At 43.9% G+C, this 27,926-nt stretch overlaps 2 protein-coding genes across 10 annotated transcripts; one reads left to right on the forward strand and one right to left on the reverse strand.

The window, feature by feature from the left end:
- The first annotated feature begins 29 nt into the window (after positions 1 to 29).
- Positions 30 to 21,671, forward strand: LOC310884106 (meteorin-like protein). Of its 6 annotated transcripts, XM_083805442.1 has the most exons (6): positions 1,185 to 2,178; positions 3,059 to 3,468; positions 5,529 to 5,588; positions 5,956 to 6,022; positions 6,092 to 6,155; positions 21,359 to 21,671. In XM_083805442.1, the coding sequence occupies exons 1-6, from the start codon at positions 2,078 to 2,080 to the stop codon at positions 21,368 to 21,370; spliced, it is 714 nt and encodes a 237-aa protein (XP_083661568.1). In that variant the 5' UTR covers positions 1,185 to 2,077; the 3' UTR covers positions 21,371 to 21,671. The 6 variants fall into 6 exon arrangements, with proteins under 6 accessions (XP_083661569.1, XP_083661571.1, XP_083661568.1 ...); XM_083805443.1 differs by lacking the exons at positions 5,956 to 6,022; positions 6,092 to 6,155; positions 21,359 to 21,671 and adding exons at positions 30 to 1,165; positions 8,089 to 15,695 and having other exon boundaries at positions 1,377 to 1,761; XM_083805441.1 differs by lacking the exons at positions 5,956 to 6,022; positions 6,092 to 6,155; positions 21,359 to 21,671 and adding an exon at positions 8,089 to 15,695 and having other exon boundaries at positions 1,194 to 2,178; positions 3,059 to 3,275; positions 3,360 to 3,468.
- LOC310884085 (E3 ubiquitin/ISG15 ligase TRIM25-like) lies at positions 15,269 to 26,369 on the reverse strand. 4 transcript variants are annotated; one of them, XM_083805375.1, is made up of 10 exons: positions 25,617 to 26,367; positions 24,597 to 24,692; positions 23,430 to 23,663; positions 22,733 to 22,889; positions 21,678 to 21,782; positions 21,188 to 21,271; positions 20,681 to 20,746; positions 20,023 to 20,049; positions 19,521 to 19,649; positions 15,269 to 18,854 (listed from the first exon to the last, which is right to left on the reverse strand). In XM_083805375.1, the coding sequence occupies exons 1-10, from the start codon at positions 26,250 to 26,252 to the stop codon at positions 18,322 to 18,324; spliced, it is 2,067 nt and encodes a 688-aa protein (XP_083661501.1). In that variant the 5' UTR covers positions 26,253 to 26,367; the 3' UTR covers positions 15,269 to 18,321. The 4 variants fall into 4 exon arrangements, with proteins under 4 accessions (XP_083661501.1, XP_083661502.1, XP_083661503.1 ...); XM_083805376.1 differs by lacking the exon at positions 20,023 to 20,049 and having other exon boundaries at positions 25,617 to 26,369; XM_083805377.1 differs by lacking the exon at positions 21,678 to 21,782 and having other exon boundaries at positions 25,617 to 26,362.
- Between the last annotated feature and the right edge of the window lie 1,557 nt (positions 26,370 to 27,926).

Genomic DNA, 27,926 nt, shown 5'->3' on the forward strand with positions numbered 1-27,926 from the left:
CTTTCAGTTTCTACCTTTCCCTTTATGCTTGTTCAGCAAGCCTCCTCATTACAGGTAATAAACTGAAACATTCAGCACATAAATGGCCCGAAGCATTAAAATTCATGCTGTCTGGGGCAATGCTCTGGGCTGCAGAGCTGGACCAGCAGCTTCTGATGTAGCATGCATGCTACATCTTTTTAATAAACTATTACATGTATATATGGGGCATCCTTCCTGGGTAAGCATTCACAAGTTTTTATAATGGCTAGCAGTTTCTTGCTTGGGTCTTACAAAACATTTTATCACTTAAAAGCTACAGAACCTTTTATCAAATGGGTTAAAAGAGGGTTGAAGGAGATGGGTTTTGTACTGTGTGGAGGTATTCACCTGAGGGGAAAAGCTGAGTTCGTATGGCTTTATAATAGATACTTTGTTTAAAATCATTAAAAAGAACAGACTTCACTAGTGAGATGAAATGTCTCGATTGTTCTATCTTACCTATGTTGTTAATTATTAGGGATATTAGAACAGTGTGTGCTTTTTATTTAGCCAAAGGGGAAGACAGGTCTACAAATGTATTATTTAGAAATTGCTCTTTACAGGTAAGGTTTTTAACAGCAGATGTTTTGGTGTTACGTGGTGTTAACATAAACTGGAGCAGGAGGAGGGATGCTGAACACAAGTCGGCAAAACACATGCAGGGCTTTCCACAGAAAGGAAAAACCGCTGCTGGAAGAAGTTCAGAGATCAAGTGGCTCAATGTTTTTTCCTGATGGCAGCAGATGGGTTAGTTTGAGCCTTTGGAAGTGAATAAATCCTCCGGGGGGGGCTCTTTATCATGGTGTCAGTTCTGTTCCCCAAGTCCTCTCCTCTGTTCCCTGATCTAATTTGCACAAAAGAGAGAATGGGCTCTGGCCTCTTAGCTCCCATATTATGCCACAATCAAACCTTTTAAAGACTGATTGTGTGTTGTTTCCCCTTCAGGATTGGGTCAAAGCATAGATAGCAGGTTTTTCTCTTATGTAAGGCAATAGTTTCACAGAGCATTGAGGATCAATGACACTAATGTTATTACAAGATCTAGGTTTAATGCGTTTTTAATGTTTTTAGAACTGCTGGAGTGAACTGTGCAAAGCACCAGCTTGAGCCAGTTTTGCCTGAAGTGTAACAAGTCACACCACAGGTACGTGTGGAGAAGTGTGTGGTTTTAGAGAAGCGCAAGTCAAGAGTGCAACTTGCTGAGGTTGTCTCTGCTTTGTGATAAATAAATCTGTAAAATACTTGGTAAATGAAAAGTAAAGTGGTTGTGTAGGGGTCCAAACAATGTTCAAGTAGTCTAGCTTTCAGCACTTGAGGGCTAAACCTGTTCTCAGGATATCTGTTTTCCTGTTAAGGAAAAGCCATAACTGCAGAGCTGTGAAGGCACAAACTGCCTGTTTCCTGGTGCGGCTGGGGGCAATGTGAGAACGTGCTGCTCACCACAAGGTAACAGATGGCCACGGAGCCCCCCTGACAATGCTGTGCGGATCTTCGCCTGTGCCACCCAGCAGCGCTGGAGCCCATTGTCCTGGCCCTGCTGCAAAATCCCGATTCCACGCTGAAGAGCTGCAGAAAAGAGCCTCGGTCTCTCAGACCTGCAAAAGAGCAGCTCCCCATGTCGTTCATTGAAAATATGGAAAGGGCAATGCATATAGAAATCTAATTATTGGCAGGCCCTGCCTGCCTTTTAGTATGATAATCGCAGGCCCTCACGCTTTCTTGTGCACGGACCCCTGAAAGGTAATAATGAAAGCAGAAGTTAAACTATTGAATCTCCATCAATCATTCGCTGTTTGCTTTGATTACAGTGACACGACTTGGGTTTGTTCCTGAACTGCGCTCAGAAGCTGTTATTGATGGCATTAAGATACTTTAAAGACAAATACACCCTTGTTCCACCACCGCCACCCCCCTCCCGCCGGCAGTGCCGCACGGGGCGCTGCGGCCGCTCGGGGATGCTCGCGGCGGGGCCCCTCTTCTCCCCTCCCGGCCCTCCTTATAGCCCGGCCCGGCCCGGCCGCGCCGTCTGTCCGCCGGGGGTGCCGGCCGGGCCGCCATGGCGGCGGAGCGGGGCCTCCTCCCCGCCCTGCTGCTGGTGCTGCTGGCGGGCGGCGGGCAGCAGCCGGGCGCCGCCGACTACTGCAGCTGGAGGGGCAGGTAGGAGCCCGCGGCCCCGGGGTTCGCCTCAGGGCGCCGCCGTTCTCCTCAGGGCCGGGCTGGGGTGGGGCCGGGGGCAGCGGCGGGACCGGCCCCGTCCCCTCAGCGCGGCCCCGGGCCCCGCTCCCCCGTTGTACCCGTGGGCGAGAGGCGGCGGCGAGCCTCGGCTCTGCCCCGCCGGAGGGTTCAGCGCTGGCATTTGGGCAGGAGGATACTTGTCGGAGCCCTCGCAAAGGGGACAGCGCCTGTCGGGGTCGGTACCTTTCGGCCAGGGCTGCTGCTGAAACTCGTTTGTTTTTTTGGGAGTGATACAGCTAGAAGTTAACTCTTGTGAAGGCAGTGAAATTGCACTAGCTTGGTGCTCAGCCTGCTTCAAATAAAAACATTTTTCTTGATGAATTCTTGCCAGCAGCATTAAAAAAAAAAACAAAAACAAAAACTTTACAACGTAGGCTTTTAAATCTGATTTTCAGAGCGTTGTGCAGCTCCTATTGTGAGTCCATGCTCTCACCTACCTGTCCCAAGGTGGGATTTTCCAGAGAGATTAGAAAGACCTATCGCCCAGCAAGCTTTTGCTGCTGTTTCACAGAGGGAATCTAACATTTTTCTGGATGCTGCAGACATCCAGGTGTGGATTTGTGGTTGGGCATAGGGGGCTGAGGCTCCTTTCTGCAGCCGGTGCAGCACCAGGTGCGAGCAGTCCCCTGTGGCACTGCGGCTGCACCTGCAGCAGGTCCTCAGAGGCTGGGGAGGAAGGGCAGCCCAGCTGGAGGGTGTTAGCTGCACAGACACGGCCCTTATCTCTGGGCGGTAACTGCTGGACTGTTCCACCCGTGCTGTGGATATCGTTAGTGATGGACTGATGGTATTGTCTTGGCAGTGGTTTGAGCTGGGAGCCCCGTTCCCGTGCGGTGGAGCAGGTCCACCTGCGCTGCACTGAGGGCTCCCTGGAATGGATGTACCCAGCACGAGCCCTGCGTGTCGTTCTGGAGCCCATCCTGCCCAGTGCCCAGCACACCACCGTCTGCATCAAGCCAGCCAGCAACTTCCAGGGTGCCAGCATCTACGTGGAACGTGCTGGGCAGCTGCATCTGGTGGTAAGCGAGGCAGGAGGGGCTCGACCCCACCACGTGTCTTGCTTCAGTGCCCACACACCGCAACGAGTGGCCCTCTTCCTGCAGGCCAGCCCGCAGAGGGACATCAGCCGCCGGACAGCCAGCTTCCAGTATGAGCTGCTGAGCAACCAGAGTGCTGCTGGCCCTGACTTCAAAAAGATGGCACTGGTCAAGGGTAAGAGAAGGGCCTGCCTCAGGGCTCCGTTGTCCGGGTGGATCCAAGGTGGCATCTGTATCTAATGATGGAAGCTGGTTTGGGTGAAGGGGTTTATTATGGCAAGGGAAATCCTTCTGCCAGCTCGTGGACAGTGTTTGGTGGGTGCAGTATGACCAGCTACGTGTATTCAGATTTCCATTGTCAGGGGAATCCTGTAGGCACAGGAGCAAATGCTGCATTATAAAGAGAAACGCAGTCCCTCCTTTAGCAGCTAGCTTGGCCCTGGGTATATGCAGAGTGATCAGGGTGACTCCAGCCCCTGGGAGGTACTGTCACAGAGAGCATCTGTGTGGTTTGGTAGTCAAAATCCCTTGTTTAGGAGAGGTTTAAATTTTTTAGGAACCGAAGGGTCTCACCAAGATGGTCGTGGGAAATTTGATCTTTTAAAAACACCTAAGTTGCTTGAAACTTCATTTACCTTTCTTTCCTGTTTGTAAACTAACAAATCTTGCACCCAATAACATTTATGTGCATCAGTGCCCTCCCCCCCAACATTCATGTATGAAGAGGGCTCTTTTCAATTCAAGTTCTGAAAGACTGGGACCCACCTACTGCTGCTGTTGTTTCACAGATTCACAGATTTCTCTAGGTTGGAAGAGACCTCAAGATCATCGAGTCCAACCTCCGACCTAACACTAAGTACTCCACTAAACCATATCGCTAAGCTCTACATCTAAACGTCTTTTAAAGACCTCCAGGGATGGTGACTCCACCACCTCCCTGGGCAGCCCGTTCCAATGCTTAATAACCCTTTCGGTAAAGAAGTACTTCCTAACATCCAACCTAAAACTCCCCTGTCGCAACTTTAGCCCATTCCCCCTCGTCCTGTCACTAGGCACGTGGGAGAATAGACCAACCCCCACCTCTCTACAGCCTCCTTTCAGGTAACTGTAGAGAGCGATGAGGTCGCCCCTGAGCCTCCTCTTCTCCAGGCTGAACAACCCCAGCTCCCTCAGCCGCTCCTCGTAAGACTTGTTCTCCAGACCCCTCACCAGCTTGGTCGCCCTTCTCTGGACTCGCTCGAGCCCGTCCATGTCCTTCCTGTAGCGAGGGGCCCAAAACTGAACACAGTACTCGAGGTGCGGCCTCACCAGAGCCGAGTACAGGGGCACAATCACTTCCCTCGACCTGCTGGCGAGGGAGTGAGTGTCCTCACTGTCACTAGTAGAGACTATCTAAGTCACACCTGATAACCAAGGTCAGATAAATAAGGGAAGTGTTCAAGCCGTGTTACAATAGTAAGCAACTGCCCTGTAAAATAGAGAAAGAATAAATAAAAGAGCAACCATAGCGCTTCTGGACTGTCATACCCCTTTTGTTAACCTGTTCAGGCCACTGCTTTGCATGGCTTTGCTGTTTGCTAGAGTTTTGTGGCATTAACGTGGGGAACACACTTATATTAGGGAGTTCTTATTGGCCTGGCTGCTCGCTACTTGATACAGGAGCTTTTGATAACAAGCAGGGTGTGTAATGTGTGTGTGGACAACTAAAATTCAACCACATCCATGCTGGATTGCTAATGTTGTTTCAGTAAGCGATACCGGAGTATTCCTTGACTGTAGAGCTAAGTGTCGTCTGAAGTCATCATAGGACCCAACTCATGCATAGATGCCTGTTTTTTTCCTTGTTTTTTTTTTTTTTTTTTTTTGTAAACCAGAGATAATATAGGAAGATTTCCCTCTCTTTTTGTTCAGAACAGAACTAAACTGGAAAAGGTTCAAAAATGGTGGAGGGTAGCTATGTGCCAGGTGCTGGTGTTTTCTGCTATGTCTTTTGCATGTTTGATGAGTTGTTAAAGGGATTATAGGCTGTCGGGCTATGTTGTCATAAGCACAAATCCTCTGTGCTTATTTCATTGCTTTGGTTGTGTTTGCATAACAAGAATTTTGTTTTGTCTGATCATAATGCTATTTAAACTAGTACCTCTGCCCCATTTCCTCTCACATGTCACTAGCCCTTTAGCAATGAGACATAGTATTGTATCATAAGTAACTGACTTTTTTTTTTTTTTTTTAAAGCTATGTGCCGTCCTTGTGACAATGTGGAACTTCTTATGGCTATTTGCAGCAGTGATTTTGGTAAGCTGACTAAAGAAAAGTCATTCTGACTTTATAAATATGCATTGATTATTTGGATTTATTTGATTGATTTTTTAAAATAATGACCTGACTATGCACTCTGATCTGAGAGGGAAAATAGCTTTGTGAAAAACAATTTGAACTGGGAGGAGGGGAATGAAACCTAAAAGGGAGAAGCTTCCTTTCAAGGTCCTCATTTCCTGCAGGCAGAAAGGTTATGATCTAAAACCGAGCTAAAAGTAATTCTCACAAGTGTACTGCTGACTTTCACATATAACAAAGTCACATGCCTGTGGATACACACATACGCACAAATGATGCACCCTATTTACATTTCTTTTTATTCCCTTAATCTGTTTTTTTCCAGATGATGAACATGTCCTCTCTCTTCCCTCACAATTTGCACACTTCCTAGTTCTCTTTCTACAAAAGTAGTGAGTTGTTTGTAACTTGGCTAAGGATTTCAGGAGATTTCAACTTCCTTCAGTGACATGCTGTTTCAGTTTCAGGCTTGATGAGAAAACAAAGCAGTTAATATTCCATAAGATAAGAAATGCTGATTTGGTGGTACGTTAAAAGTTTTTCCTATTTTCTTTACTTAAATTGCAATATCGCTATCTTTTTTTTTTCCCTGTGGATTGTGATTTGTTTTATTCCCATAATTTTGCACATTAAAATTTGTGCCTCTTTGAGACAGAAGTCCAAAAGATGAAGCTGTAGAGCTGTATCTCCATGTGGCCACAATTGTATTGCTGTAACTGTGCCTATGAACAGATGTAAATGTAGTTCATAGCTGTATTTCTTTTCAGTGTTTAAAAGAAAACACGAATCAACTGCTTTCCTACTCCTTCCTAGGGATTGCCTTACTTCAAACACTACAGATAATTTTCTCATACCCCAACATCATTGTGCTAACACAAAACCAGAGCACAGAGCATGCTTCCCTTAAATAGTGCTCCTTAGCTGGTAATTTTTTTTCATCTAAATTAATTGATGCAATCCGTCCCATTGTTTCTACTTGATGAAGTTATCAGTTCCCATGCAAGGCACTCTGTCCCTGTACTGCCTGAAAAAAACAGACTGACAGATGTGGAGGCCCAGGGCACACAATGGGGAGCATTTACACTTAGAGCAGCAACAGACCAGAAGAAATAGCCCTTTGAACTTACTCTATTTATGGCCTGACTTCCTTGCCCTAAGCTCACAAATCGCTATCATCAACTTTTTTGATTAGAGAAAATAGCTGCTAATGAAAGTGTAAATGACACTGGGAGTGAATAGGACCTTTATAGTTAATCTTAAGACTGAGGTCTTCCGTCACTAGGCCCTGAGCAGTGCAGGAGCAACTTGGAGCACCAGGAACAAGTGCATTATAGCTTGTCAATAGACTTGGCTGCATCTGATTAAAAATTATCTCTGAGAGAGAGAGATGGACAACAGAGACATCTGTTACACAGAATCCTGGTTTCCCTCAGAAATTGAGTTAGATGGGAAGGTCTTGGAAATTTCGGAAAGATGTTCTTTCTGTTTCATCCATTGAGTTCTTTGTACCTGAGTGAAAGAGTTTTGTGGCAGAAGTATGGCAAAGTTTCAGTTGCATCGACAACCCCTCATTTGCCCAAAGCCCAAATGGTGGTGCGTTTCATTCTGAGCCTCCTCTGGTTATGGCATTGAAATAAATTTAGTTATAATAGAATAATTGATTGCTGTGAAAAATGGGGACAGCAAGAATGAGGGAGATTGCTTCAGGACAGCAAGCACTACTGGACATTTCTTTCTCTGTACAGTTGATGTAAAGGATGCTTTTATTCAGAAAGAATATGGCTTATCTTCTAATTTCCAAAAAACAGCTAGGACTGTTTTGGGAGAAAGAGGTACATGAATGCTATGTGACTTTAAATAGGGCTTCAAATAAAGTCACTTGAAGAGTTCTGCATGCTGTTCACTGACTCTGAAAGTATCTTTTTCTGGATGGATGATGTTTTCTTTTGAAGGAAGAAACCTCGAACATTTAAATGAAAAGTGTTTAACAAGCTCTTATTTTTCCCAAATAAGTCATATTCTAATTCTTCTTAAATCAATTTATTTTACTGCTGTCAAAGAAGAAAATTCAGTGTCCCATGGAGACAGGAAGGAGATAGTCTATGGCAGTCTTTGACTTGGAACATAAAGTTGAATTCCTGAGCTGACCTGTTTTCCTGTGCTTTTTATTCTTTACTGCTGATTTGCATTATCAAACAAGTTATACGTTTCTTCTCAAACATAGCTGATTTGAGTAGTTAAAAAGCATGCTTCCATCACACAGCACTGTTTGTGTCAGGCTTTGGACCGTCCTTTGTACAGGAAGCAATGTATGCTCAGAAATGTGTCTGCCTGTAGGTGGTGGCCATGCGAGCCATGCAACAGATTTATTTCTCCAATTATTTCATTCAGTGAGCTCCTTGTACATGAGCTACTTACCTGCTGCTCCATAACCAACTCCTGTCTTCTTCACATTTAGTGGTGAAAGGATCTATCCGAAATGTTTCCCACGATTCTGAGAACCACATGTCACAGGTTGATGTCAACGTCCAGAAAGTCTACAGACAGAAAAACAGAATTTTCCAGCAGGATGAAGCAAGTGGTGAATGGCGAGGCCCTATACGAACCCTGCTACAGTGCAAGGTGAAGAAGGGAGCTGGAGATTTTCTTTTCACTGGAAATGAACATTTTGGCGAAGCCTGGTTGGGCTGTGCTCCTCGGTTTAAAGATTTCAGTTTCATTTACCATGCTGCCAGAGAAAGAAGAGCCAACCCCTGCGAGTTTCAGCTCAATTGACAGGAGTAACACAGGACATGAGAGTTGAAAAAGTTCAGCCCTGTTTTTGGATACTGAATCTGAAGCAGCATTAAAACCAAGGGCTAAAGCTAACAATTTCAGCAAAACAGGAGCCTGGAGAATTTCTTGGAGATAATGGCTCTGTGAGCCCTGTAAACTCTGACCACTAATCCATAAATTGGGTTGCATTACTTTCTCCCTCTTCAAATCTTATTTGCCTCAAAAAATAACTGTGAATTTTGAAAAGGTTATCTTTGTTTTGTAGTTAGAAGGCAGCTAGTGCTCAGTATTATGATATTCTCTGTCTTTACTCTGGGCACTTACTATGTGCTTTTTCTCTATTTTTTTTCCTCTCTTCACCCATCTCCAGTTGATTTCCCTTCCATTTGATTCCTATTTATCTTCTTACCTATTAGATCATTTCTGGGCATCTCACCACTTCATCATTTCCACGTTCCTATGTTTATAGCTAAAACCATAGTTAGCGTTTGTTACTAAACCTTCAAACAATTGGTAGGTTTGCCATTTTTTTTCCCCTTCTGTATGTTAATAGAGACATTAACTAACCCTCTGGGGCAGGATCACAGCTGATGTAATTCCACAGATCTCTGTTGATTTCAGCACAATTGATAGTATCTGATTTTGTTCCACGTGCAGACAGACCAATGAGAGATACTGCACTAAGCTAATATGAACTGGTATCATTACCAGATGAGAAAAGCTCGTTGAGAAAGGCATTGAAATAATCAGAAGTTTAGGTCGTAGCATTGTCTGCAGTGGAATGTAATAGTGAGTATTCATAGTACTGGATCTACAGCTAGCTCTAGTTATTGTTGAGTGCACGATAGGAAAGAGCTAAGAGAATTGGCTCTTGTAAAGTATTAGAGGATATACAGGGGTATCCAAGTACATGGCTTTTGAGAGCTGGAGATCAATGCTACAACTGAGATTTTAAATGGGGTACTCTTGGGTATTTGCACTGTAAATGTGAGATAAAATGTGAGAGATACCTCTGTCTTAGTATAGATCAGAGGAAGATAGGTACTGCATTTCTTGTTTTGTATATTTGTTATATTTGTACATAGCAAACTTGTGTGTGTTGTGGTGTGTTTTCTTTTGTTTGTTTGTTTTTTGCATTTTAAAGGGTCCTTAGCGATTTCTCAATAGCATTAATACCATAATTAATATTAGCTTTCATGGAGCGTTGTCCCTTTGAAACAATGTGTTCTTTTTCCAGCAAATAAGTACTTCAGTTAGCAATTGGTTGAAAAACTGAAATAACCCAGTGTGATGTGAAATATCATACAGGAAACATACGTCCGAAGTGCATGTGATCTGGTGATTTAATCCACAGCTATGCAGGCTTGTGTGCATTCTAATGAGCAACATGAAATTCCCGCAATCAGTGATCCGTAATGAAGAGATTATTAGAGCTTGTGGATGTTGAATATATTAATTCTGCTTCACTGTAGCCTCCATATATTGCATAGAGTTGACATCACTATTGTGACACCAGTAACTTGCAGAGAGGTGCCCAAATGTTTACAAGTGGTGGGATAAAAAGCTTTGGCAGGGGAAAATCTTTAAGTTTTATTTTGTTTCAGATTTTAAACAAATACTCTGATTTAACTAAGGTTAACAAAAGAACAAAAAAGAAAGCCAGTAAAAGCATTGCACTGCTCTTACCCTAGAGGCCTTCCTTATCACTTTGCTAGCAAACAGGAAAAGGAACAATAGATAGGAAAGTGAAAGAAAAGGAAGAGAGCTGGGAAAAAAAAAAAAAAGAAAAGAAAATTTACAAGGTGAAAGTTACTTCAAAGTGCTCAGACCATTCTTGGAAAATAGTCCATCGAGGGAGCAAATGTTTTCCTCTATAGGAAAAGGTTTGGAAGCAAAGACCAAACAAAAACGCAGTTAGAAAGATGAACAAGTATATGAATATTTGAGAGAGAATTTCTGTGATGTATAGAGTGCCAACACTCATAAAATCCATAGTGCTTCAGTTCTTTACCCTAGGTCCAAATTTCTTCCAACTTCAAGACAGACTGTCAAGATATAGGCGTGAATAACAGTGGGAAAGCTGGAAGAGATGGAAAATCAGAATCAGTGGAAGAGCAGGGAAGTATTTGAAGAGTAATATAAGATCAGGTTATACACTACTTAATTTCAGTAGCTTTATTAGTGGGACAGGATGGACAACCGTTATCGGAACAAGGAGCTGTAACAACGAGCAGGACTCTTTAATTTTGTCTCCTGGGGTGGTTTAAATTGTCAGCCTAAGGCAATATTGTGCAGTTTCTTAGTTACACAGGGCAGCAAGCAATGTTTATTCCCTTCGCATCTTGTGTTACAGTTTCTAGCTGAAATAGTCCTTAGCCTCAGTAGAGTAAAAGGTAAAGTGAATATTCTTCCTTGTTGAGTTAGCTTGTGTATAATAGGAGCCAACAGTTGCAGTTACGTACGCATTGTGGTCTTCTCAGGCAGCAAGAAGTTGGAAAGACTGAGACAAAACAAATTTTGCAAGCAGTCTGTGCTGCACCCAGCAGAGAGTTTTAAAAATAAGTGAATATAAGCAGGGATACCTAGAAGTAAAGAATGGAAACCTTCCTTTCCCGCGGTTTTCTGACATTATGCCAGCATTAGCGATGGGTAAACAAAGGCCGGGCAGCGTTACAAGGGCACAGGGAATCTTCAGGGAATAGGTACCTAAAAACAAAGTAAGGATGCCAGAAGCCTAATACAACTGTTTCTTTTGAGCTTTAGGGATCAGTTTCTCCAACTAGAGGTGCAGGAGAATTGGATCTGAAGTGAAATACTATCACTGTTTCACAAATCGAGGGCTGAGGCAGAGAGGCAATTATTGGTGGGATTTGGGTGCCAGCTCTCATTAGTGCAAACCCTGTGATCTGAGCTAGATGGACTATGGGGAAGGGGGCGACTAAGTTATGCTCAACCCATTTGTGAGCAACCGCAAGCAAGCGATGTTGTTTCTTTACCGTGGTTAAATTTAACACAATGAAATATTTTTACTGAGGAAAGCCTGTTGAACATTTTCCCCTTTAGCATCGCAAGCTTAAGTCTTTCAGCCTCTTCCAGGAAGGAAGTGAAGCCTTTTCCATAATCCTTCTGATCAGTAACATTTCATAAGGCAGTGGGGTCTTTATGCACTTAATCATTTGTTCTTTGCTGGATTCGTGCCCGATGTGTAGATCGAGAATCAAAAGATAGACAGGATGTTTCCCCAGTTCGCTGAATGACAAAAAAGAGCTGTAAGAATCTCTAATGAGTCTTTGAATGACTGGACCAACACTATGAAGTAGAAGTTTGTGAATAGACACTGGGGGCTAAGTTTTCTTGTCTGATTTGAATGTGGCTTGGCTGGCTTACACCCGAGTGAATTTGGCCCTTTTTGAATGCAGCTGCTCTTTTCCTTATGTCTACCTTTGCCTTTTCTGCGTAGTTTCAAGTGCACTGAATTTTCAACACGCTGTTCTGTAGGAAATTAATTGCATGAGTACAGGCTTATACCCTTTGTTAGAGTAGTGACTCGTTCACTCCCTTTCTCCAATTCTGTTAGTACTTTTCAAGGTAAACGTTTCAATATTTTTAGCTGAACTGTAAGCTCAACTTGTGTCTCAAACTGAAGTGTAAGAACCCTGTTGGCGTAACAAAGTAAAATGTCACACTGAAATGGCAAAGCTGTGGCTTTCGGAGGGGTCCGGAGTTGTAGTGAGAAGGGCCAGGAGCTGCATGTTGAAGTTCTGAAATCTGGGTTTATGCTGAGCTTTGCTCCTGACTCACATACCTAATGTCTGCTATTGTCAGTGAGAGTCTGTATTTTAAAGCAGTTTTAGATGGCTAGAGATGAGAAGGATTAAGGGAGACACTTCTGAACGTGTTGCAGAATTAACTTAGTTCAGAATCACTAGCACTTGTTCGCAGCTGGACAGTTAAAATGGCTGTGAGAAAGCAGCATGTGTTTTCTCTCTGTCCTAGGTTTTAGCACCTCTTTTCAGAGCTCATTCTTCACTGAGATCTTTAGGCTTCAGCATGGGAAGAAGAGTACTTTTTTTTTTTTTCTCTTTTTCTGACCTTTACCAAGATACCATCTTTTCCTCCTTTTAAATGGTCCTAATCCCATTCTACTGAAATCTAGCAAGGCTTCCAAAATACTCGTGGGGAATCAGATTCAAGAGTACTTAATTTTTTTAAACACTTTTTTATTCCAAAGTGATGTGTTTTGGCTTTGGTACAGCGCAGCGATACTTTGGAGATGCATAGTAAATGCTCCTGTAATTAATACAGTCATACTTACCATATTTATAATTTTGCCTCAGGATATATAATTCTCTTAGTGTCTGAGAAAACCATTGCTCTGTCTTCAAGGAATTAGTACACAGACAAGTACCTGAAATGAATCAGGGGCCAACAAGGAATAAAGGAGTTCCAGGTATGCCATCAAACCTGACATTGCAGCATGCCATAGAGCAACAGCCCTCTTCACTGTGACCTTGAGAATTTGCAGCCAAATTAAAACTTCATTACCAATTACAGTGCCAAGATTAAGGATTGTTAAACTGCCTGAATATCAGTTTCATGTAAAATGAATGTATGACTTGACTGCTAGATTATTTTTGCAACAATGCTATTCCTGATCAGGTTCCTAGAACACAACGATCCTTTACAGGCAAATCTGGAAGCTGCTTCTAAACTGGGGAAAAACCTACCCCTAAAGCAGAAAAAAGCCCTTCCTTCCTTCACCGAAAACTACTAGATTTTTGAAATAGAGTGTTGGTACTCTAAAAAAAATACAAATTATTTTCTTACATTGTGTATTAAACTTCTTAATGTTTTCAAACACAGATAAAATACAATGAACTTGGGTCCTTAAAGTTCTGTTGAACTAATTTAGGATCAAGAATTTCTCATGATGGTATTTTCACCTAAATTATCTGCCTCTTTTCAATTAGCTTTTATTATTTTAATGGTTGCTCCTCCTACCCTTGCTTAGTGCTTTGGCCAGGCTCACATAATTGCCTATATTTTATGTAAATGGAATTGTTACACCGTAAAATGATATACAAATGTGTCTACCACATGAAGTCCAGTAAATGGTGTGAATAAGCCCATTATTTTCAATGTAACGGCATCTGATAGCAGCCTGGGAAACACAGGGCTGACAGATGTGAGCCTGTGACAAGGCCTGGAAAAAAACTGAATGAGGAGCACTCTGACAGATCACAATTAATTGACTTTTGAAATAACTCCTTTTTTTCTGGAGTTCTACATGGCTGAGCAAGATTCACAAATTGCTGTCTTGAACTTTTTAATGGGACAAAATCGCTGCCAATGAAAGTCTAAATGACATGAACTTTGAATAGGAGTCGTACAATGACCACACCATGACATGTTTTTAACTGACATTATTTGAGAAGTAGCAGCCCCTCAATTGAGAGGGGATCAGGAAGGGGTGAGAATAGATGGGAGGGAGTCAGAACTGGGCATGGAAGCAGTCTGTTGAACGCTAGCCCAGTCCTATTTTAATGTAGGAAGAGAAACAAGCATTAAGAAATGTCTTGATAGATGTTTTCATGTGTGTTCCCAGATCATTTACAGTCCCCTTCCACTGTTCCTTTTACTGTGAAAAAGTCATAAAGCTAAATGAAAACGATACGAGCAGATAGGAAAACAGACTGTGTATGAGTAAGGTGCGTGCTGGCTTCTCCGCGTTCAGTATGTGTTCCAGAGCCAGGCTGTTGTCAGTCACGTTTACATGGGAGCAAGATACTTTATTTGTATTGGAATTGTGTAAGCTCTGGATGCTTAGGCCAAACTGTGGCAGATCTAATAGACCTCTTAATCCCAAGAACATCGTGGGGCAAGTAGTTAGTGAAGGGAAGATGAGGATTGTATTTTTCCTTAATTAACGTGAATTACAGCATTCCTACTGTCTGCCTCTCCTGATCTAGAAGTATCATAACTGACTTTCTAGGAACTCTTCACAGAATTTATTCCCAGAAACCTTCATCAGCTACGCTCGTTCAGAGAAAAGTGGCAAAGTCAATTTGTAACTCGTTTTATGGGTGCCTTTGTTTTGGCTAATTTTAAAAACTTTATTGAGCTGTCTGCTTTCCACTGGTCCCAGGGAGAGGCAGATTGCAAGCCACAAGTCCTTTAGTTTGACCTCGCTGACTGCTATTAGGAATCTCAGAATATACTGATTTGGAAGGGACCCTCAAGAATCACTGACTGAGTCCAGCTCCTGACTCCACACAGGTCCACCCAAAAATCAACCCCTGTGTCTGAGAGCATTGTCCAAATGCTTCTTGAACTCTGGCAGGCTCGGGGCCATGACCACTGCCCTGGGGAGCCCGTTCCAGTGCCCAACAGCCTTCTCAGCAAAGAACCTTCTTCTGATATCCAACCTGAATCATCACCCATTGCCACTTCCTGGCATCACTTGAGCTAGCAGATACTAGAGATCATGTAAGGTTTTTTTAAACAATCCCACTGCACATACTTAGTTCTTAATTGTTATCTTCTTCCAACTAGTGACATTTTTGCTTACCTGAAAAGGTCTCTGCAGGTTCCTTTGTTGGAGGGGATGTTCATCTCATCCTCAGCTAGGATACACCATTACTAGTAAAGGGTGCGTAGCTCAGATGAAGGAGACAGAGATAGTTCAGGCAGGTGGCTCAGTCCAGAGGACATCACAGCACATGCAGCTCTTGTCCTTTTGTCTTCCCCAATTCTTGTCTAACTTACTGAGTTGTACAAATAACTGCTCTCCTTTTGCATATGATAGCATCTATTTCTGCCTTCTTTACTGCTTATTCCAACTTAGACACTGAACAAAATACTTAGAGTTTACCAAGAATATTTATTGAATTCAAAATATCAGTTCATTCACTTGAAAATTGAAAAGATCAGCAACAGTCATCTTCTAAAAAATGTATAGGCACAACAATAAAGCAGATGGCATAAAATCCATGTCTACTGCCCTGCCAAGGATGTCTAGCTGAAACATCTATATCAAATAGCATATAGCGTACATACTGAAGCACATGGCTGATACCAGTACAATCATCAGGTTTGTACTTACATAAGCATTTATTTTTCTAAGTGCAGTATTTTACTGATGTATTTCATTGAAGAAGAGATTAAATTAATGCAGATTAGGGCATTCAGTGGGCAAGCGTTTATCCAGTTACCATCACTTACACATTAATATGCAAATCATTCCACATACTTATGGCTTTATTAACACCAGATTTAGTTCTTTTCCTATACTGGATAATCAGTTTCTTTGCAGTATTAAAAAGAGAAGTGTAATTGAAATTTATGCTCATGTCTACATGTCATTTACAAAACAGTACAGCTTTGATACTCTTACTGGCTGAGTAAAAACACGTCAGTTGTTATTATTTATCATGCTGTAACTGACATTTTATTCTAATGATATATAAAAATGGTGGGGCAGATATATATGTAAAGGATATCTTCCCTGAAGCTAAGTGAAATAGCAGTTTTCAGAAGTGTGACAACCCAGTTGTGCATTTCTCATTTTGTTCCAAATTAACTGACCCTCATTCTACTATTTTGATTCATTCAAAACACAAAACCAAAATAAACAGGAATCACTAGTGCGGGGACAGGCTTTTTTCACTTCCCATCGTAAACCAGAACATGTCTTAATGTGTTACATACCCATGTCACATTTAAAGAATCTACCCTTATACAGGGTGGCAGAGTAAGAACTCTTCTCTCGTTGGCTTGAACACAGAATCATAGAATCATTTAGGTTGGAAAAGACCTCTGAGATCATCAAGTCCAACTGTTGAGTGTCACTCCACACTATGTCTAAAGAAGCCCAAAGACTTTAAAGGTTAACACCAACACCCCTTTGAAAGTCAAAGAGCAAGCAACAGAAGATGAGAAGAGGTGGACTTTCTCCACTGCACAAGCTGCTGAAGCACTTTTTTCCCCCCCATGAAGGGGATAGTGTACTCCTTCAGCGCCCCACTGAGTGGGTCTGCAGCCATATACTATGGTGAGGCAGCTAAAGGGACAAGATTTCTCAGACCAAACTGCTCACGTCCCCACAGCTGACAAACTGGAACTGCAGAAAAAAAGAAGCTTTCAGTGCACTTCTTACTTCAAACAGGACACGTCCTCCTTCCTCACCTTTCAAAGTGTTTTGCTTAATTTGACAGTTTTAGTGCTGACTGTGCTTTGGAAGGCTGAGACTCCTGAGACAGGACAACCGCTCCAAAGACAGCCATTACACTTTTAGGTCCAGCAACAATTCCATATCCCATTCTGGCCAAACAGATAGACACATCCTATTGGACTTAGGCTACCTGCGACAATGTACTGAGAGTTTACAAACCAAGTAAACGGAGACATCAAAGCCTAAATCCCTACAAGTTTCCCACTTCAATCGATATGAAACGTAGTCAGAGATTCTTTTGAGCATTCCAACGATTTCCTTTCAAACTGTCAACTGTAGCTTTGTGTTTTATTTCTCAGTGCATATTTCTCAGTCCTATCAGAGTCCAGGAATTTTCTCTGTTCTTCATGGCCTACTCCAAGAAATTAGAGCTAGCATGGTAAGTCCAGAGATGTCACCAAGATACAGGCCCAACAACTATGAGATCCAAGTACCATGGTTGCCTACCAGTTCTTTTAAAGTTGTAATTAAGAAATGCAGAGGTGCAGAGTCCTACGCACATGGTGAGGACTTCTGGAGACATACTACAACCCAAAGGAAAGAACACCAGGAAAATTAGAAATCCATTCCAGTGGGGGTTGAAGTGTATTCTCCTTTGTGCTAATTCCCTCTCTGTTTCAAAAGACTCCCCTGTGTGCAGGCTTCACGCACAGAGGAAATATTCTCTATGTACTGTGCTCCTCAAATCAGAGTTCCAGTAACATAACACACTGTAGGAAATCCAGTCTCTACCACCTAAGCAACTAAAAATATGCCAGCAGAGAATATCCTGCCTCACAGTGAGGAAAAGAAAGTAGGGTCTCCTGTCATAAATTAAAGTGAACAGCACATTTATGCTCCTGTGTAGGCCAAAAATAGGCTCCATGAACTCCTCAACACACAAAACACTGAAGAGCCTCCTATGTGAAGCATATTCTGGGTCAGAACATGAGACAGATTGCTTCAACCCACTAACTCTTCTCAGCAATTTATTACCTGGTGATTCTGATACCATTTCTTATCCATCAACTCTAAAAATATCTGCATTCCATTCTGATGACATTTGTCACACTTAATTTTATAGCTGTCACAAGACCTGAATTTACTGATTTCAGTAGTTCATTCTGCGCCATCGCATTGGCCATCACGCACTAAGAACATGTATGTTGTAAATCTGGACTACAGACAGTGGTCTGAATATAGAGAAAGAGTTAAGGTAAAACTGAGACCTACCTCAAAGCCTGAAACCTGAATTTTTCAAGGAATTCCTCGTTTCTTTCTCAGTTATTGCTACCTGTGAAACACAGACTTGCAAACTACATCTGGGAATCCTTTACAGGAAACTGCAGAAGTCACAGCAGCTACTGCAGCCTTTTAGGAGCGCATCATATGATAACTGCTTTTGGAAGCACAGCCAAGGTTTTTGCAAACCCTTTCACTGTGTTTTTTTTACTGTCATCAACATTTTACTAAATTACTATTTAAAGGCTTTAGCAATTCAGACCAAAGAATCATCAGATATCCCGAACTTATTAAAAGTTATTGATATTCATCTTAAAACATTTTTTGAGACTGCTTTGACTAAGACAGGCAAGTTAATAGCTCATGAACTTGTAAAATACATGTTATAGCTACTAAGATGAGTTACTGCAAGGAATGATTATCTGCATGTAAATGCCCAGGCAAACTACATTAAGATATCAGACCTTACTGTTTCATTTGGCAGAGGGAGAGAACAGTGCCACTTGAAAATACCCAGAAGGCAGGGTACAGTGCCTCAGTAAACTGGGTTTTGAATTTATATATCAAGTTAAGCTTCTCCCCAACAGCCAAGAAAATCACAAACCCTCCCTCACAGTGCAGCAGCACACCAATCTTGGTAGCCTTCACGTTGGGTAAGTTCTTTTCAACATCATTATGCCAGGCTGAAATTTTGGAATTAAACCACTCAATACACCAAGAACTGCTGTTCCTACCCAGGCGGCTGTCTGGCCCCTCCCGGTCCATGCTGCCATAGCAGATGCCAATGGCACAGAAGTTTTTCTGCTGCAGTTCCACTTCCCAGTAGTGGATGCCTCTCTTGAAGCACTGGAACCCCAGCACTTGGGAACAATAGGTGAAACGCTGAGGGTGGTGGTTATAATTCAGGGGGCTGTCTGAGACAGACATCTTGGTGTATCTGTCAGACAGAAGCACTTTGTTATGAGCTGTGTTGAAATCCAGGGTGATGTTAGCAGCATCTGTAAAGACATGAATCAGTTGAAGGTAGTGAAGAGCAGTGCAGTTTTATTTATACAGTCCTGTGAAGGCAACACGTGTTCCTACGCATCTTTATCTCCCTACTCAGCTCTCCTCCGCAGCGTAGGCAGTTCTTAGGGCTGCAGTAACAGCTGCTGGGTTCAACTGCAGCTCCATGTTGCAGAGCAGGCAAACAGGGAGGGACAGGTTTCCTTCCTTCCTTCCTGCGTCCCCACAAATTTCTCTAGCCACCCAAATATATGCCGGCAGCAGAGAGAGATTACTGATCTGGCAGTGAAAGAGCCTACATTTAATTTCAAAGAAAAATCAAGTGGGTTTCATTGTATTTCTAGGTTCCCCTAATGCAGTCATTTGGGGGGAAACCAAAGTCATTACTAAGAAAACTTTAATTACGCTCTGGCAATAACATGAATACAGAATGTTAATTTTGATTCATCTGGCAAAGAACCACTATTTAGTAAGGTAAACTTTCTTCCTCCTTATCCTCCAAAACTTTCACTTGTAACAACTAGTTAATAACGCTCCAAAGGCTATCTAGCTAACTAAACCCCCTCAAAAACTTCATCAGATAACTACAAAGGTCATGTAACACCAGTGCAATAAGCACAGAAAGTTCATCTTTACATAGTGTAACGTTGGCATCTTACACTGCAAAAGCTCCTCTCTGTCTTTCTGAAGAAAGCTGCTAATAAGATCTTTTGTATTAGCCGCAGCTGCAGCTTTTAGTGCTCCTGTGCTTGTTGCTCCTGTGCTTGTTGCTCCCGTGCTTGGTGCTCCTGTATTGACAAAAGAAAAGAGAGTTTGGCCACTTGGGAAGAAACATTGCACGCTAAACACAGAAAGATTCAGGCTGGAGTGGATCTCAAGTTATCTGGCCTAGCTTCCTTGCTGCAAGTAGGGCTAACTTCGGTAAGGAGGGCTAACTTCAGTATTAGCTCAGGTTGCTCCCTGTCTTGTAAAGTTTTGAAAATCCCATTGCCACTGGGCAACTTCTTTCAGTACTTGATAGCTCTCACAGTGACCACGAAAAGCCTCCTCAGAGGCAACAGCTGAACTTTTGCCTGATAGACCAATACCAGTGATCATCTACTTGGCATTTTAAGAGTAGTCGATGAAGACTAGAATAAGTATCCTCAAGTTTGAACTTACCAAATGAAATGGGAAACTTTTTGTCCGCTGGAAAAAAAAAAAAAGTTATCTGTTAGTTGTCTCCACGCCAGCTATAATACCATCGTCATGGCTCTTCTGAAGCTGCATCAGCAGATAAAGCTGACAGTCCAGCATGCTGAAGCCACACAGAAATACACCCATACTGGAATACTGCACGTGAAGCACAACCTACTATTTGCCTCCTATTTCATAGGGTCATAAGCCTGGAAGGAGCTTCATCTCTACCCTTGGATGCAACATGTTAGAGGAAGTGGTAATAAGCCTATTCCCATGAGACACGTAGGCTGCTTCTTTTTTAGAACAGAATTTTTAGTGCAGCACCAGGAGTTGCTCATCGATTCTATGAAGTGATCCACAGCAAACACCTCTGAGTGCTCCCCACACAGGACTCATGAACAGAAACGACTGTATTTCAGGAGCCCAGTGGAAGTGACAGAAGTAGTTTCTTAACACTTAGATCTAGTTGAAAAAGAGAACATGGAAGATCTTCCAAAGAGGCCAGAATGCCACATGAATACCAGTAACTGGATAAAACAGCATTGAAAGACCTGAGCATACCCTGCCACGAAGACTGTCTACATCAGCCTTAGACTTTAAGCAAGATGTTTAAGTAAGGCCACTGCTAATCACCACTTACGGTTATCTGCCTCCTCCTGCAAAGGTTCTTGAATCTGGCACGGTTTTTTCTCTTTGTACGTACGCTCTTGTGAAGGGAGAAAAAAAAAAAAGAACATGAATAGCTTATAAGCAGGATTCATTACATACAAATCCATCAAAAAAGCATAGACATTTTGCACAAGTGAAAAATAAATATTCCATTGCATTGCAAAGCAGAAGGGCAGTGAAGTACTGCAAGAACCAGAGGGTAGGGAAGCTCTCCTTTGCTTTACAGTCTGCGCTGACAACACCACAAGCACACATGCACCCTGAGGCTAATGCACCATTGTATCCGTGCAGTTTGCTTCTTTACAGCTCACACGGCATCCATCACTAAATAGCACAAAACATCCTCCCCTTCCCACACAAAAGTGCTCATTACAGATAATCGCTGCATCCCCATTAGAGCAAGCAGCTCTTGGGTACTGCTTGAGCTCTTTAATGGCAAAACCTTAGTTAGGAGAGGATGATGTTCTTTAGTACTTACGTGGTCCAGGCAGCTTTTTCCCAGGAACGGATCTATTTAGCGCAGCTGCTTGAGGGGGCTTAGTTTTCCTAGGTGTTTGTTTCTCTGCAATGGCAATATTTTACATTATTGTTTGTATTGCCAAGGACAATTATGCACGAAAAAGGACATTTTTTCAATCATATTTTTCAGGCATGTGATTAGAACTTAAGTGATGGCAAAGTGATTGGCAAAGTTGGAACTACATGGAAGTTACCCAAGCCCCAGTCCAGAAGATACTTTTGCTTAACCTGGTAAGTAGAGCTTCATTCTACAATGTTTACACCGTTAGTACCTTTACAATTGGGTAATTCAATCACTCCAGGGTGTATTATGTCTTCCCCTCAAATCCACATATCCTGAATATCCTGACATCCACATATCATATATAATGAAATGTAACAAGGGCAAGTGTAGAGTCTTGCATTTGGCCAAGAACAACTCCAGACACCAGTACAAGTCGGGGACTGACCTGTTGGAGAGCAGCGTAGGGGAAAGGGACCCGGGGGTCCTGGTAAACAGCCGGATGACCATGAGCCAGCACTGTGCCCTTGTGGCCAAGAAAGCCAATGGCATCCTGGGGTGTATTAGAAGTGGCGTGGTTAGTAGGTCAAGAGAAGTTCTCCTCCCCCTCTACTCTGCCCTGGTGAGACCACATCTGGAATATTGCGTCCAGTTCTGTGCCCCTCAGTTCAAGAAGGACAGGGAACTGCTTGAGAGAGTGCAGCACAGAGCCACAAAGATGATTAAGGGAGTAGAGCATCTCCTTACGAGGAAAGGCTGAGGGAGCTGGAGAGGAGGAGACTTTAGCTTGGAGGAGACTGAGGGGTGACCTTATTAATGTTTATAAATATGTAAAGGGTGAGTGTCAGGAGGATGAAGTCAGGGTCTTCTCAGTGATATCTAATGATAGGACAAGAGGTGCAAGCTGGAGCATGGGAGGTTCTGCTTAAATAGAAGAAACTTTTTTATGGTGAGGGTGACAGAACACTGGAACAGGCTGCCTAGGGGGGTTGTGGAGTCTCCTTCTCTGGAGACATTCAAAACCCGCCTGGATGCATTCCTGCACGACCTGATCTAGATGTTCCTGCTTCAGCAGAGGGATTGGACTAGATGATCTTTCAAGGTCCCTTCCAATCCCTAACATTCTGTGATTCTGTGACTGTGTCCAACCCTGCTGCATAATAAAAATGTAAATTACTCTAAGGAATAAAGGCCAAGTTGTGCCAGAGGGGCATAGTGTCCCGATTATCTATACTTGGGTAAGTACTGAGTAAAGAGACACTAGCACATTTTGTTCTCCTATACTTTACAACAGACTGTACGTTTTTGTTTGGAAATGGAGGACCACAGAAGTTGGAAGACAGTTTATATTAACCAGCTCTATTTGCTGCACTAGTTGTGGTTGGGTTTTTTTGTTTGTTTGTTTTTAATGATATTTCAATTGCAGTGAGAATATCCCTCACTTGACCTCAAAGGCATAAAGGAACAAATCATAAAATACCAATTCTCTAAGCGATACAATACCTTCTGGTCTTTTCTCCTTAGGCTGACTCACTGTATGCTTGACAATTTCTTTAAGGTTAATGGCAGACTGATAAGCATTATGTATCAAGTTTTGGTCCATTTCAATTACAGGCACAAAAGCCTCTTTTGTTGATGCTCGTTGCAGTGCTGCTGCTCTCTGAAATGAGAAATGAAACATCTCATGCAGACCACCTTCTGTGGTGGATGTAGGCAAATACAACCAAGTTACTTTAAATGGAGTAGGTTTTGTGCATTTAGCTCAAATGCAAACAAGCAAAGGTGACGGTCAGACATGAGCCATGGCAAACTTTCAACAGCAACTCATCAAACCATAAGCAGTAATTCCTAACTGATACCTAAAGCAATGAGAAAGATCTACTAGACTTCATCACAGTATGGAGATGTAACACCTCACAGAGATGGGTTCTCTCATTCACTGACTTTTCTGCTTGTGGCAGAAGTAGTAATGAGGCTGGTGAGGGAAGGGGCTGCAAATTACTGGACAGAAGTTTGTTCCAGTGCTCTTTCACTGTTATTTGTGTGCTTCTCAGTACACCTTTTTACAGAAGGTTCTTGCACATGATTGCATTGTCATTTGAATAAAAGTGGCTGGAGAGCAGGACTGCCACAGCAGTTTTTTGTGATTCTGCATTCTAGAAATTTGAAGAATTAGATTTGCATCTAGAGGACTTATTACCTTTAAAAACAGAACGTCATCATGTTCTGTCAGTGCCATCTCAATCTGGTCTCTGAGAGACTGAATTTCATTCTTCTTACTTCCCAGAACAGTATAAATGTAATCAAACTTTTTGCAAACTCTTTTTTCTTCTTCTGTAATTACTTTAAAGATCTGGTTTTCTTTTTCTTCAATCAAAGCTTTAATTTCCAAAAACTCGTTTCTCATCAAATCTCGCTTTCTGGCAGCTGTCTCCTGAAGCAAACAAGGACAGACAGACACTGGTTTCAAAAGAACAGTTTGTGGAAAAAGTGCTGCTGCTACTACAAAAAAAAAAAAAAAAGTCTTTGAGGAACATCTAAACTAATTACTTGACATTCGCAATAGAAAATCTATGCATTCCTATTTTCTTTGGAAAGAAAAATCATTTACTCCCAAGAAATCAAGACAGTTGTCAGCCTCTGTTCCAGGGGGCTGCTGGGCAGAGGCCAGGCCAGCCGTGCCATCTAGTGGTTAGAAGAAGTGGAACTATATCAGGCCTTTGCCAGCTTTGACACCACACACCCACTTGCACGGCTGTAGTTGTTCCTGTGTCAGAGATGTGCTTTGCGGCATATTCAGTTAATATAAAGTTATTCCCCATCCTCCAAGAGGTGTTCCAGAGGAGCACAGAAGGGCTACCCTGGCAGTTTTGCAGTTTCTTGGTCCCCACCACCCAGTCCAGGAAGGACGGTACAAGTGAGATGTACCCGATCCAGCAGCCAGCACGTGACAACCCCAATCGTTCGGTACGAGCAAGGACAGGCTGTGTTAAATTATGGGAAAGAACCATTCCACATTTCAGCAACGGTGCAGCTATTATTGCCCATTCATGCTTTAGCTTAGGCTGCACAGATGCACTCTTTCTGGTGCACAGGAATGGATGGGTTCGAGCCCAGTTAGCGCTCGGGTACATCAGCACACGCATGAACAAAGCCCTTGTAAGGCGGCTGCATTTGCTCCCATCTGCCATGGAGCTGCCTGACTCTGCCAAAATGTCTCTTTTCTGTTCCCTCCCAATAAGGTCTTCTGGCAATGCAATCTTGGTACTACAGCTATTGTCACAAGAGTACGAGCATCAACAATGCTCAGGAGCCAGCATACACCAAGCGACCGGACAGTGTTTAGAACAGGAAGTTACCCACTTACAGCAGCTTGGCTTTGGCTCGTTTTCACAGAGTTCATTGCTTGAGTAGCTTTTTCACTCTGATTATGCAGCTCTGTCAGTTTCTTCTTCAGTGCTGACTGCAGTAGAGGAGATCAGACAAGATTTTAGAAAAAGGAGTTGCTGTATTTGTAGAAACTTTTAAATAACCGCTGTAAGCATTTAGTACTACTGATTTAAAACCCACTGCTCCTTAAACCTTACAGAATGTAAAAATGCTCTCCTGCACATGCCCGGTTTGTGAAGCCAGAACCCTCCAAGCGGCTCCGCCTTTCCCAACAGCGAGATGGACATTGTTGAGTCACTCTCTTGATAAGGACTGTTCATCAGCACAGCTGTTCCCAGTGCTGAAAATAAACTTTATCTCTTAGGCTGGACTTTGGGCACTAGGTAAAACTAGGTTTACTAGGTAAACACTGCTCTTCACCTCTCACTTCAATAATGTTATCACTCAGATGTGGATTAGCTATTCTTTTAGTTTAAGATGCTGCTAAGCAAAGTCAGGGAGGCTGTCTTCAGTTAAGCCATATCGGTGCTCACTGAGTCTGGCCACCTAACTTTTCAGTGTTTTCCTCAACTACCCTCTGATTTTTAGCTGCGCTGTACAACACGAAGGCCAGGTTTCCTTCCCTGCTGCTCCCTGGAGAACCTGCTCCTGGCTCTTACTTAGCACGTGCTCGAGATCGCTCTAGGGTATTTCTATAGCTCTTTGCTTTCTAAGAACGTAGCAGCAGCAAGCGGTGCCTACAGGCTCTCAGTAAGCCAGCGGCTCCCTGCCAAGTCCTGCTGGGAGCCTCGCCAACCAGCACGGCTCAAGGCTGGGGCTGCCCATCGCCTCGAACCCAGCCTGGGAACCCTCTCCTCGCCTCGGCAAGGGCAGGGCGAGGTGTGCAGAGCCTCCAAAGAGCTCAGGCTCACACAGGAGGACAGACATCAGGAGGACAGACAGGCAGGAGGCTTGCAGCCTGGACCGAGCCGAGCCACCCTGCCCCTGCCCCGCTCACCTCGGCGTCAGCCTTGGCCTGCTGCAGGGGGCTGGCGTGACACAGCTTGTGGCTGAGGAGGCAGAGGGAGCAGATGCAGGTGCCGTGCTGCCTGCAGAAGAACTCGAAGAGCTTGTTGTGCTGCGAGCACTTGCGCTGCTGCAGGTCGCGCACCGGCGGGCAGAGCTGGTGGTCGCGGAAGGCCGGGCTGTCGTGGTGCGGCCGCAGGTGCTCGGCGCAGAAGGAGGCCATGCAGGTCAGGCACGTCTGCACCGCCTGAGCCTGCAGGCAGCTGTCGCAGCACACGGGGGCCGCCGCTTCCTCCGCCACCGCCTCATCTTCCTCATCCTCATCCTCCTGCCGCTGCTGCTGCTGCTGCTGCTCGCCCCCGGCGCAGCCCTGCAGCTGCTCCACCACCCGGCACAGCACCGTGTTCTTGCGGAGCTGCGGCCGGCCCGCGAAGGTGGCCCGGCACTGCGGGCAGCTGAAGCCGGTCTCCAGCCCGGCCCAGGTGAGCTCCAGGCAGGAGGTGCAGAAGTTGTGGCCGCACGGCACCGTCACGGGGCTGTTGAAGAGGGAGAGGCAGATGGAGCAGGTCAGCTCCTCCTCCAGCGCCGCCAGGCTCGGCTCCGACGAGGCCCGGGTCAGCGCCGCCATCGTCCCGGCCGTGCCACCCGCAGCCACCGCCGCTGCTCCTCGGCTGCCCAGAAACGAAACTTGGGGCTGCGGCTTTCCGGCAAACGACGTGGCCGGGCCCCGCCTCGCTTTGGGGCGCGGCGGCTCCGGGACCGGCCCCCGGCCGCACCCGGGGCTGCTCCGAGCGGGGGCGGCGGCCGGGACCCCCCCGGTACGGCCGGTCCCGCGGCGGGCACACAGCGGGGGGCGCCTACCCGGTTCCAGCAGGGTCCCGGTTTGGTTTACACACCGAGCATGGGCGAAGCAGCTCCCGTTAACGCACCCAAGTTACGGCTGTGTGCACGCAGAAACCATCTCAATGTATTTCCTCTCTTTTTTTTTTTTTTTCCTCCGTGCTTTGCTTCTTCCTCAGACTAACAGAGGGAAGTTAGTCAGGAGATAAAGTATGGAAATTTGATTAACTGCTCAGTAATAGCAACAGCATAACCTGGCTATGACAGAGGAGCTCAGGGACCTGGTATGTAATTTGCTTGAGGGTGGATGAGTTCCTAGGAAATGTGGCATGGCTCCACCGTTACCTGCGGCTCTGCAGGGATTTGCAGGTCAGGACTTTGTGACGCGCCTGAGGGGACACAAACGCTTGAAGATACCTGAGAGCTGGTCACTGGCAATGACTGCAAAAGAACATTCCTACAGTGGTGCGTTGGCGATGTGCCTTACCAAAAAGCACCTGTTGATATTTACATTTCTTATTTTTCATTAGGTGAAAAAACCACACTTCTTCCTGGGCTTATTTGCACTAAGCCATCACCGTCTTTCAAGGGCTCGGCACCCTCGCTGACTTCTGCAACACTCATCTGACATCTACTAATGCAAAGGTATGCAAATACAAAGGGTAACTAAATATATACTCTCACAATTGTAGCTTTGCTTCTGGAGCAGAATACAGGATGTTTAGAGCTCAGATGAGCAATTTAAATTTCCCCATTGTCAACCAGGTCTTGAAACTTTGTTGAATGAACCCAACCACTCCTGTCAACTAAAAACAAGTTTAAAGATAATTGAAGAACTTTACTATTTAAACAGCTATTGAAGCTGTTTGCCTCCTCATAATCACTCAAGAATTTCTTCACGTGGTTCTGATTTAAATCTAACCCTTTGCCCAGATATTGTGTTTTTAAAATGCCACTCAGGCTTGAAGCAGGAAGTTAAAAGAACAGCAGAAGAAATTGTTCATCAGTATACATGACTGAGCAAACATCAAGATAGGCACTCTCATACTTTGTGACTTTTTTGGATTTAATATTTAAACTGGCTTAAGTAGGTACAATTTCCCCATCAAAATTATAAGTATCTCCAAACTCCTGAAAAACTGACACACTGTATTTTTGGCAGGTCTGTAGTCACAGCAGCAAACTTCTAGGTCTCTTAAGATCTGTTCAACACTTTCTGTCTGCCAGCTTCTCGCTGCAAAACTTTATTATTTATCCAGCAGGTTGCACACTGTAGCCTGCTAGGTCAAACTTACACATTTTGAGTCATGAGGTTGGAGTTTGTTAAAAAAAAAAAAACATGAACAGATATTTTTTCTTAACAAACTTATAATTCTAAATTTCATAAAGGAAGGTGGCAGGGGCTGCTGTGACTGATAGCTAGGAAGGCCTCAGCAATGGGGCTTGCAAGGTGACAGAAAGA

Source organism: Anser anser (genome assembly GCF_964211835.1).
Source record: "Anser anser genome assembly, chromosome: 19".
NCBI classification, from domain to species: Eukaryota; Metazoa; Chordata; class Aves; order Anseriformes; family Anatidae; genus Anser; species Anser anser.

Excerpts from the sequence above, each read along its gene's own strand:
- LOC310884106 (XM_083805440.1), top strand. The coding sequence starts at position 2,078 with ATGGCGGCGGAGCGGGGCCTCCTCCCCGCCCTGCTGCTGGTGCTGCTG. Across the intron at positions 2,179-3,058 it reads TACTGCAGCTGGAGGGGCAG|TGGTTTGAGCTGGGAGCCCC; the intron begins GTAGGAGCCCGC and ends TTGTCTTGGCAG. Across the intron at positions 3,469-5,528 it reads AAAGATGGCACTGGTCAAGG|CTATGTGCCGTCCTTGTGAC; the intron begins GTAAGAGAAGGG and ends TTTTTTTTAAAG.
- LOC310884085 (XM_083805375.1), bottom strand. The coding sequence starts at position 26,252 with ATGGCGGCGCTGACCCGGGCCTCGTCGGAGCCGAGCCTGGCGGCGCTG. Across the intron at positions 22,890-23,429 it reads ATGACGTTCTGTTTTTAAAG|AGAGCAGCAGCACTGCAACG; the intron begins GTAATAAGTCCT and ends TTCTCATTTCAG. Across the intron at positions 20,747-21,187 it reads GAAAAAGCTGCCTGGACCAC|AGCGTACGTACAAAGAGAAA; the intron begins GTAAGTACTAAA and ends TCCCTTCACAAG.